The sequence below is a fragment of the Lepisma saccharinum genome, chromosome 13 (genome assembly GCF_977018435.1).
Source record: "Lepisma saccharinum chromosome 13, izLepSacc3.1, whole genome shotgun sequence".
Classification (NCBI taxonomy): domain Eukaryota; kingdom Metazoa; phylum Arthropoda; class Insecta; order Zygentoma; family Lepismatidae; genus Lepisma; species Lepisma saccharinum.
The window spans coordinates 60,876,026-60,888,235 of NC_139241.1; the positions used below are offsets into that span (position 1 = coordinate 60,876,026).

General features: G+C 36.2%; 1 protein-coding gene across 2 annotated transcripts in view; it reads left to right on the forward strand.

Moving 5' to 3' along the window:
• LOC145997343 (gamma-interferon-inducible lysosomal thiol reductase-like protein) overlaps positions 1-9,858 on the forward strand; it is a 47,830-nt gene extending 37,972 nt beyond the window's left edge. For both annotated transcript variants that reach the window (XM_083134298.1, XM_083134297.1), the window contains exons 2-5: positions 4,131-4,274; positions 7,171-7,344; positions 8,585-8,731; positions 9,534-9,858. In XM_083134298.1, coding sequence (XP_082990424.1) covers positions 4,131-4,274; positions 7,171-7,344; positions 8,585-8,731; positions 9,534-9,629 — 561 coding nt within the window. In that variant the 3' untranslated portion in view covers positions 9,630-9,858. The remainder of the gene's footprint in view (positions 1-4,130; positions 4,275-7,170; positions 7,345-8,584; positions 8,732-9,533) is intronic.
• The last annotated feature ends 2,352 nt before the right edge of the window (positions 9,859-12,210 follow it).

Here is a 12,210-nt window from a genome sequence, read left to right on the forward strand (position 1 = left end):
GAGGACAAATTGACGTTGAGATCATCTGACCCGTGTGTCCCCCTCCAATTCCCATGAAATTTGACAGGTGTATAGGAGGCCCTATGCCCCCTGTTTCTTCCTATTTACGTGGTTTCGGGGCCAGATCCCCACTTCAATTTCTCCTCATCTTGACATTTGAGGAGGGGGGGCTCTATACACCTGCCAAGTTTCATGGAAATCGGAGGGATCGACTTAGACCTCCCTTGTAAGTGTATTAATTAATTACAAATCGCGCACGCGCGCACACACACAATATATATGTGTATTAGCAGGTAACAATATGGTATAAGCACATTCTTACTTTCCAAAGAAGCGCATGTGGGATGGCAAAACGGATCCGGATATTCCGGATCTGGATCCGGATCCGAAAAATTTTTGGGATCTGAAAATTCCGGATCCACGGATCCGGATCCTAAAAATTTTTGGATCTGGATCCTTAGGATCCAGAACCAACCGGATCCTAGCGGATCCGGTTCTGGCCATCTCTAGTACACACCTATGTTCAAAAAAAATTATTGTCTTTAGTTCTCCCGGGGCAGCCATTTTTCCAACATGGCACATGGCTTTTTTTGCTCATGTAGCAGTATACAGAAACCTTAATATCTCAAAAACCATTAAAGCTAGAGACCTGAAACAAAATTCATTTTGTAGCTAATGAAGTATACTTCCTATGATATTCAGGTATGTTTTACTTGAAATTGCATTTAATGAAGGGGTATATGTCTTGATTTTTTTTTCATGTGTAGACCTACCTGCAGGGTGTCTGTAAATAAAATATCAGTGCTTAGAAATTCAACCCTTTTTTACAGCATGGGCTCAAACATGGCTGTTCATTGAATTTTGACAGTTTTCGAGGTTAAATATCTCAGATGGGTCCCCTTTAAAAATTCTGAAATTTGGCACATAGGAAGGAAGCCCTTCACGAACCTAACTCACAGTAAAAATCTCAACTTTTAGATTCAACTCGTTTTGGTCAATATAAGGTAACGTATGTCACCTAATTTCTGACATTGGAAAGTAAGGTTAAACTACATCCCATACTTAGAATAATGAAGTCTTTTTTTTTCTTTTTTAAATTTGGGTTAAATAAAGGCTCAGAAAATATAGTAACATAAGTTTTTAATACTTGACTTACCATAAATTGAAATTACAAGGTATGACAATTGAAAATCTGCGAAATTTCATTGCAAAAGGTTTGATTTATTAGGTACCCACGACCAGTTGGTATTGTCAGCTCCAAAACTGAGCATCACCCATATTTTTATCAATGTAGCAGTACATGCATCTTAAGATAGGCAGTGGCATGCCAAGGAATTTCGAAAGGGAGGGGAGGGGGGTTACATATACTTTTTTAGTACACAGCCCTGTTTTTGCCACATTATCCTGCCTTTGACGTAATTGTTTATGGAATACTAAGCCAAAGGTATTGGGTTATGACCCCCACAAACCCCTCCTTGGGCACTCCACTGAAAGTAGGCTATTTATTTTGGAGTGTCAAAGCTGGTAGAATATATTATCTTTTGCTTCATTTATTTTCCAATTTTTTTTTCTTTCAAGGAAAGACATTCGTTGAAATAGATGTGAGTCATGCACAGCAGAAGATTAAGAGACATGTTTTGATAGGATGTGAGGCAAGCCTGGAATTGATCTGTGCTTGTACAATCGCTGCTGTCATTCTTCCTTTGCCTAATGTGCCAAGAGTAGTGACTTGTGAATGTTTGTTATCTGTGACAGGAAATGGAGTGTTCTGTAATATTTTTAACTGGAGAGAACTGTCCTAAATACCCTTTTGGTAAGGTTCCCAAAGACAAAACTAATTATAACACTTCATAGGTCAAGACTACAGGTGTATGGCTTAGAGACAATATGCAAATACCATTAAATATAGCTTTTTATATGGTAAAGTATGTTGTGATATTCAGAAGTACCACTTAAAGAAAAGGTTAAGTAAGGTAAAAAAAAAAGTGTCAAGAAAGCCTTATACCAGTTAAATCAATATGCCTGATATGTTGGAGTAAAAGTTTCATATGTGGAGAAAGTGACTCACTTAAATCCCAGAATTTAAATCATGTCTTTGTGCCAAGCCAAGGAAAACTAAAGGAAATGCATGAAGTCTGTTCTGTTTTTATGCATCTCCTGTTTCAAAACTGAGGAGGCTGATTGCAGAAAAACAAAGTGATCTTGCTCGAAAAACTATCCACATCCTACAAGGAGTGTAATGGAAACTGGAAAGTTGCTTTTCACTGAGTATTAAAACTGAAGAAAAGGAAAGCAAGTGTGACAATCCTTTGCGTGGCCAGTACAATCATATAATTGAAATTATAAGAAGAAAAATGTAAATGAGCAAAAAACTAATGTTGAAAAGGTCAGAATCATCAGTTTGATTGCTACCACTTGGTCAAGAAAAAATATGTGATGAACTGAAGGTTTCTGATAATTTACTTAGGAACTTAGTGAAAGAACAAAGAATCCTGCCTTATTTAACACAGAGAATGAATACGAAACTGGAGCTGACAACACCAACTGGTCATGGGTACCTAATAAATCAAACCTTTTGCAATGAAATTTCGCAGATTTTCAATTGTCATACATTGTAATTTCAATTTATGGTAAGTCAAGTATTAAAACCTTGTTTTACTATATTTTCCGAGCCTTTATTTAACCCAAATTTAAAAAAGAAAAAGAAACGACTTGATTATTCTAAGTATGGAATGTAGTTTAACCTTACTTTGCAACGTCAGAAATTAGGTGACATACGTTACCTCATATTGACCAAAACGAGTTGAATCTAAAAGTTGAGATTTTTACTGTGAGTTAGGTTCATGTGCCAAATTTCAGAATTTTTAAAGGGGACCCATCTGAGATATTTAACCCCGAAAACTGTCAAAATTCAATGAACGGCCGTGTTTGAGCCCATGCTGTAAAAAAGGGTTGAATTTCTAAGCACTGATATTTTACAGACACCCTGCAGGTAGGTCTAGACATGAAAAAATCAAGTCTTAGACTAAACCCCTTCATTAAAATAATCGGGCTTAAAAATACAATTTTTTAACTATTGTTACCCCATATTCCACCATAATTTTCGTACTTACGATGCAATTTCAAGCAAAACATACCTGAATATCATAGGAAGTATACTTCATTAGCTACAAAATGAATTTTGTTTCAGGTCTCTAGCTTTAATGGTTTTGAGAGATTAAGGTTTATGTATGCTGCTACATGAACAAAAAAAAGCCATGCGCCATGTTGGAAAAATGGCTGCTCCGGGAGAACTAAAGAATTTTTTTTTTTTTTTAACATTGGTTTTGATATCTAGAAACATGTAGAAAGGTATGTACTAAAAATGAAGTTTTTCTAAAATGGTCATGCAATCATTTTTTATAAAATTGGTTGATTTGACATGGAATGACCCTGCAGATATGCTTAGAACAGTGGCCACTGATCATTTATTTGATACTAAGTAATTGGCCAATCGAGTCGCCAAACTTGCTATGAAATCTGGTGCCTGTCTGGTAGGTGAACGTATTCAGTGACAGATTGTTCTTTGGTTGTTGGCATATACAGTTTCTGAATAGGTCAAGCAGGTGTGACAAATGAATTTTATATGAATAAGTAGGACTACGTTCAAAATTTAAAGAAGCCTGCTTTTGGGACACTTCCTGGCGAAATGTTCTTCATGTGCTGTGACCTCCCGTCATTTCCTTTTGTACTCCAGTTCAATACCTGCGTTCCATGTCGGACATATTTCCGGGAATCCCTCACTTCTTGTGGGGAATCCCTGCCACATTCATTTTCGACACGCGATTTGTGCATCATTCGCTATCCTAGGTGTGTTTTCTTTGCGGATACCGTGCCGCATCTTCTTTATGAGTACTATTTGTATATGGAGGTGTGAAGTCCATTTTCACACGATTTCGGCATCCTCTAGCTCTGACACTGTGCGTCATTAGACAAAATTCCATTTACATTTTCGTCTTCATTTCACTTGGCGATTCACCTCCTCCGCATTGTAAACTGAATTTTGCACCACCCTGTATAAAGCACGAGTATCAGAAAGCACACACTTTCACTCTTTTTTGTACTAATTTATGCTTTCCTTTCTCTTTCAGAGTGAGCCCCCAGTGGATGTGGCTGTGTACTACGAGTCCCTGTGCCCCGACAGCAAACGTTTCATACGTGACCAGCTCCACCCCACGTGGAAAGTCCTCGGTCCCTACATGCGACTGCGCTTCATTCCGTATGGAAAGGCAAGGGTGAGTGGAATACCTTTACAGGAGTTACAATACTACATATAACACTGGTATGCATTTTGAAACTTTTTTGAGTGCATGTGATTCTTGAACAATGGTAACTGATCTTTGTCAATTGGAAGTATTCCAAATTCTGATCTGGCATCTGTATGTCTCCATCACATCGGAGAACTATGCAAGTTGTTAAAACAATTAGGTACTTTGAATTTGAATTTTCTTTTCTTCCGTTGACCCTTGATTAAAAGGACATGGAAAACGTCAAGATAAATAATGAAATAATAATTAGTTATGTACATCATAACAAAAAAGAAGAAACACTGTGTAGTACATTACATCACTTCACCAAAGTAAAAATTAAAAAAATACACTTCATTACACTACAATAAAAATAAAAACACATTATCATTGTTGCATGATTGAAATAAGAATACAATTAAAATATATATTTTTTAGTACATTGGCCTTGTATTGTCTTGTTCCATGAATTCTCTGATACTGTAGAGAGCTCTCTCTCTGTCAAATATTTTTTTATTGTTTGTATTTGTTTATCTTTTGGAGATATCAGTTTTATGTCGTGAGGCAGCTGGTTGTAGAATATTTTTCCGGCATTCATTGGTGATGGTTTTGAGATAGAGAGTCTGTGTTGGTTCTGGTAATAATTATCTTTTCCCCTTGTATTGTGGTTGTGTAATTGGTTATTTTTAGTCATGCTTCCAGTATTTAGAACAAACATTATAGCCTTATAGATGTATAGGGAGTATGTCATTATTTGTTTCTCCCTGAATAACTCTTTGCAAGATTCCCCTACAGCCTAGTTTGTACATTATTCTAAGTGCTCTCTTTTGAAGTCTCAGTATTCTGACAGTATTATTATAAAATGATCCACCCCCAGCCCCAAGCTATTATGCCATATTCAACATAGGGGTAAATTAGTCCATAATATAGCCTATGCATTTGTTAATTTCTGTTAAATTATATTCAGCCATTTGTTTTAGCAGGTATAGAGCAACCATGATTCCAACAATCACACAGAAACACAAACTACATTGAAAAGATTACCAGTATGTGGAAACGGTTCTATTAAGAACCACAACAGCCTCACATAATATACACACGTTCCATGATTAAACTCAAAATAAGATCAAACCTCTGAATCTCCCCAATTGTATAAAAAAATGCTGCTATAGTAGTAGCAGCTGGAATTCTTAAAATTGTAGAATCTTAGAAATATTCTGAGATGCTAAATTATGAGAGATAACTACTCTACACCCTGCTTACCACGGAAGGTATGTCACTCAATGGAGGAGACATCTGATTGGTCCAGTAGATGAATACCTAAATATTTGTAAGCAATCAGAAGCTTAACATGAGTGTCACAGCACAAGCAACCTATGGCTTTTGCAAAAGAATGTCCATTCCTAAAACAGAAATGTATAGGCTTATATATTTAAACAGTGTTGAATCTATTTTGTACATAAGTTTGTATTTGTGTAATCTCAGCAAAGTTGCAAATCAATTGTACTGACAAATTATGGAGGAAAGATTATGTACACTTTTTGTTTAACAAAATTTAACCTTATAGATATATTCTCCATTCAAACCTCGTCATCTTGTTTCTCAAATATCTAGTATTCACAATTCTTTAAATAAGCTGACTGTTCATTACTGAGAAGAATTTACCATTTTTATCATTAATGTGTGGGAAGCTGCCAATTATTTACAGCTGATTATAATAATTATTCACTTGCAGCAAGTTTAATTGTGTAAAATATGCTAGTCATCCTGTAAATAAATTAACAAAATCATAATTCTTGTGTATTTAAATGTTAACATCATCTGTACACATGAATGATTAAGGATTATACTTAGCTGTATTCATTCCAAGATGACAAATTCATGCTTAATTTGCATCCAAAATAATGCACTTCATGTAAGAGAAGGAATTCACAACTATAGTAACACATCACATTGTAACTGATGCCAAAATAGCTTCTACTTGACTTATGTCCTTTAGTACTGGGGATCTGTGTTTTCTTCTATAATTTCTTAGTTTATGACTAAATGAGGAACTTTGACAAATATCAATGTCCTGTTCTTTCCATTTTTTTTTCCTTCACAGCCCACAATCTTACCAGATACTTTCAGATCATCACTTACAAGTATATAATAATACTGATGTTCAAATCTTTTAAGTATGAAGATTAAACATTTTTTGACAAGCAGTACTATGGAAACTGGTTTAAATATACATATTAAAGCCAAAACACATAATTTGTAACATGAACAACTATTTCAATAGACATATGAATATCACAATTTCAATCCAATAACAGTTAAACTCTTTTATATTCTGTGGAATCATTGTAGCTTATTCCATTTACTTGAAATTGACATTTTCTAATAGGATCTGTTGTATATTACCTCACAAAACCACATAAATGGTCTTAAAATCGGGACTGAACCTACAGTTTCAAGTGGAATCCAAACTGCTGCTTCCACCGGTTATCGGACCCAGGACCCCTTGATTACAAGTTGTCAACATTATCACTATGCCACCATGACATTGATGAAGAAACACACAATAAACACCCATATCCAGGCTAGGACCTGAACCCAGGAATGTGCAGGACCACCAAGCTAGCTGGTCGCATACCCGTGTTTTGTATGCAAACTCTCCATGAGCAAAACTACATTGTTACAGTTATAAATAAAATGGTAAGCCGAGCCCTTATTATAAACATTGTACACAAAATCTGTGCGAGCTGCTCAATAAAGTAACAACAGCTGTTACAGTCCTTGTAGTTGCATATTGCAGGTTGTGAAGCTCTAAGCAGTAACTAAAAAAGTACACCCATAATTACCTTTTCTTTCCATTAGTAATGGAGTGCTTGTTTTCCAGACTGTTCGTGATCCAGACGGAACCTGGCAGTTCACATGTCAGCATGGCCCAGATGAGTGTGAAGGGAACAAGCTCCATGGTTGCGCATTGCATGTCCTCAACAATGTCCAGGACGAGTTGGAGTATGTCCGTTGCCTCATGAACAACAACCAGTATCGTTATGCAGGAGTCGAAGTGAGTATTTGCAGTTAAGAAATTTCTTTGGGAGGAAAAGCTATTGTCAAAATAACTTTTTAATATTTTAGAATGTAATCTGATAGATATAGTCTCAGGCAGGCCCGAAGTTTGAATTACTTTATTCTGATATTATCACTATTCATGTGCAATTTCTACTAATCAAATTCTATAAGCTCTAGTGAAAGAGCATACAAAAATCAGACTATTTTGTGAATGAGTTAGACAGTAAACAAATTTTCAAAATGCACATGGCATGAAAGATTTTTTCTTAAAGGGTACTGCGTATTGAATCTTACCAATGTCAATTGATAATCCTGTCCGTGATGTCTGTGGGCATAGTCAGAAATTTGTAGGGATATGGAGGTCAGGCCATTGATAAAATTTGAGTATTAGAAATAGTAATTATTATTATTATACAATAACTGTTATAACCTAATAAAAAAATAAACCAATTTTATTCAAAGTTTATCATCATCATCCTTGGGGGGGGGGGGGGAGGACTTTCCCACTGTTCACCAGATGAGTGAATATCCAGCACAACTATTTTCGTTATTAACTTTCACATGAAACTATTTTTTTGGAATTTTGATTTTTTTTCTTTGAATTAAATGGTAGAATATCAAAAAACATAACCTTGTTCCTGCATTTTGCATTCAATGTTTTTGATCTAACGCAGTTTTTACTTTGGTTAATCTCTTAGAATACTAATTGAAAGTTATCAACAATAAAAATAACAAACTTTTGTAACTTGAAATAAAATAGGCCAACTTCATTCAAGCCCTCTCCCGACACCCATTGGAATGTCCAATTCTTAGGTAACGTCAAGGCTCGCACTCTGTCATGCAACATTGTACATTTGAGACATGAATTGCGGCAGCGAGTGTTCATCTGAACAGGTTCCATTCAGAGATGGAACAGGCACTGCAACAGTCCAATGAGGATCGTAATCAGCCCACGCCCTTATGATAATATGGGTCAGACAAGGAAGAGCCAATGGCAGTGTGCGAACCAGAAGCCTCCAGTTCAGAGGAGGCATATTCTGACATCCTGATGCTTCTTCTAACAGTGCCTGCTGTATCTCCTGAATGGAACCTGTTCGGATGAACACTTGCACTGTCTAAGAATGCATATACTCCTGTGTTTGGACAGGATTACCAATTAGCATTAGTACATACAATATGCATCACCTTGTATATTCTTTGCAATGAATCCAATTAAGTTAACTCTTTTCTCCCAGTGCGCCGAGATGCTGAAGATCCCTTTTGGCCCGATCCAGAGCTGCATGAAGTCTTGGAAGTCTGACGTGCTGTTGTACCTGGCAGGGGAGCAGACGAATGCTCTCCACCCAAAACCACGCTTCATCCCCACCATCGTCATCAACAGGGTAAGTCACAATCTTTCCTTTAATAACAGTTGCACAAATAGTGCTGTGTGTGGCTGCAGTTCTAAACAATGATACTGTTTATAAATTGCCCGTGGTGCAACAGCCCATGAGGGACAGGGTCTACCTAACAACTGCCGGCCTCACTCCCACCTGTTGAGATTTTAAGGCTACAAGGGATGGTTTCGTACCAGGTGGACATTTATTTCAATAATGTTGAAATGTGAACTGCTACTGAAAACAACTAGAGGCAAAGAGAGCATGAATTTCTTCTCATGTTGCAAGTGGAGTTGGTTTTTTAAGTTACGATCTGTGAAAAATATGATGAATAAGTATTTACAGAATCCCATATACTATTCCTTATGGAAAGGTAACTTGAACTTCAAATTAAGTTTAATGGACTTTTCCAACTGGAAATGAAATCTTGAGACTGTTCTCTATCCGTTCATGTGTGTTTCTATGCCATCGGAACTTTGATATTCCCAAAAGAACAAGAAATAATACTTCCATAAGCGTAATGTTAAGTTTTTCCTCCTCCTACGATTATCCAGCGCACAGACCTCTTTCCACAGCTCGCCGCAGGAAAAGGTTGGTGGGGGAGGGAGCAGTTTCCTCATGTATGGAAACTGTTCTTCATGCCCTTAATGCTATGCATTGGTCTAAATTAATTGCAGGAAATGGGTAACCTGTTTCGGGATAAATAAATTATGGTCAACTTAATTTTCATCTAAAAAAAACAGCCACAATTTCTAAACTGTACTATCTCTGAATGACTGAGAATGAAATATACTTTTTCTGCTTTCAGACATTTGACCAAGAGATACAAGACCGTTCCCTGGAAGACTTAAAGGGAGTGGTGTGCAAGCACATAAAATCTCCAAAACCCTCTGTCTGCCAATAGTGATATTGACAAATCAAGGACCTGCAGTGCCATGTGGTATTTGCAAAATGAAATAGTATTTATGTGGCTATGTGCTGAGTACATTGCATGCTGAAGGAATGAAGTATGGTACTCCTTTTTGTTTTTGTGTTCATGTCATTGTGAATAACTTTTTGTGTGTGTTAGAAGTAATTTTTGTTCAAGAAAAATAAATGTATACAATGGTGAAATAAATTTATTAACTTTCCATGTATAAGTTTTGTGTGAATAGTTGTACTGTAATTTGTTATTTTAAATAAGTCTGTGTAACAATTTTATAAAAGTAATAGAGTTATGTAAACACCATGTGTAAATTTGAAAGTAAGTCTACAATTACTTTCTACCGCAAAAAATAATACATCATTATATGAAATATGAACTGCATATTTCCAAAAAGTACGTATTCAACATTTTCCTTCCTGCATTGAAAATTATGCGTAACATAGAGGGTGATCACAAATATTTTCTCTGATTAAGAAAATTTGCAGCACGTCAACTAAGTTTGTTTCTATTTCCATAGTGTGCTGCCCCTTGTGGTGTCCAAAATGGCATATGCACAAGAGAAAACACAGTGTATGTATGCTGTCTGAGGCTGACTTGGTAGTTCAGTGGAATGCTAAAGACCAAGGTTTGATTCCTGGTTAGGCAACAATTTTCATTCATAAGTTATGTATCTTCTGTGTGCCATAAACTAATTCTTATGGCTAGTTCGATTGAATTATGTCAAAGATATTAAAAGGAATTTATTGATTCTGAGGAATGTGCTCTAGAAAATATTTAACATCTCGATTGGTGTACTACTCACCTGGTTGTAACTCTTCAATATCCCACTAGATGTCTCCATGTTGGATCAGCTGCAGCAAAACATGTCTAGCCAAGAACTACTTGAAAGGAGCTTCATGTCTAAGATTGAAACACTGGCAATGTACGTCATTTAACATATTAATTTTGGAAATTTAGTTATTTTTCAAGTTCCAAGCTGAGGCATTCACAAAACAATAACAATGAGAATTTAAGAAGTTGGGAAAAGAAAACCTTATCTTCTACTCACATAAAACCTTAAGTTGTTTTATTTAATAAATTATTACAAATAGAAAAAAACAGTATGTATATTTTTTTTAAAACTAATCCTATATATACACTGTACAAAAAAAAAATATTGGGGACTGACGGCCACACTGCCTCAGCCCACCACCAACGGCTCAGTTAGTAAAAAAAACAACAAAATATACACCATATGGCAGCATGCATTAAAATTATGACAAATATATTATCGATACACATTGTACAACCTTAAAATTATTTTTCACAAACTTACAGGTTCAATACCTTCCCAAAGTTTCTTGTACGTATATTAATCACGAACAAACTGGCCAGCTGTTCTTCAGTTGTATAAACAGTAATACGGGGGCTGAAGCTTCGGGTGCAATTCAAAGCTTCTCCTAAAGACAACAAAGTCAGAATACGTGACAGAGAAATTTACACTTGGCAGAGGTATAGTATTACAAATTATGCTGTAAGTAATAAGAGCCCCATAAAAACTGCAGGTCTAGTTTCAATCAATAAATGTGCATTCTAGAAAGTATGTTCTAGATCCTAGGCACTTGAAGCGTTGCACGTCAAGATGAACACATCAGAGCATTCAGATCTCTTGCTGGAGATTGGTGAACTGGTGGGAAATGTTAATAAAATAAATCCTGAAAAACTAAAGCAAGAAAATACTTCCCCAGAGACAAAAGACAATGAACTCTTCAATGTGCATCTTCCAAATAAAGCATGGCAGAAATTAATACAAGAAAAATCGGACCTTCAGAATTGTCCAGACAATTCCAAAGCTTCACCCCTTCCAGATGAAAGAGAAATGTTCTATTCATTCATTACCGTTTCATTCCTAGTGAACTCAAGTTCAGTTCTGAAGAAACATTGTCCTCTCAGTTGGAAGATCTCCAGTTGCTGCTGACCAAGAAAAGAGTAATATTGAGAAGAGTTTACCAACAAACTGAAAGTTAGCGGAAATATTGTCAGTTTAAAGGATGAACAAATAAGCCAGCTTGAATACAACTTGTCTAGTCGAAAGAAGATCGTTGATAAGAAAGAAGGTGAACTGCAAAGAGTACTTGAGGACTTGTGTGAATGTAGAAAAGTTGCAGTTAAATTCGAGGAAGAAAAAGCTTGTCTTCAGAAGGAACTGGAGGAATCAAGGTCAAGAGTTAGTGATCAACTTCAGGGTCTGAGGGAACTAAAGGGCCAAAATAATGAACTAAGGGAAAAGGCCTTATCCCTGGAGCACAAGCTAGAAGAGGTGCAGTCAGAGCTCGAAGAAAAAAAGAAGAAATTGTTAGAGCTTAGGATTGAGAATGTAGCTTTGAAAATGAAATCCCAGGAACATTCGAAGATGCAAGAAGATTTGCTGGAATTGGAGGGAAATGCCAGAGGACCTTTCACCTGCAAACGCAAGACAGAGAACAAGATGCAAAAAAACTTTGCAAGAAAGAAAGAAAAAAGTATGTTATCAAAGCTTTTTGTTGAATTACAAATACACTATGAATATTTAATTCCTGGT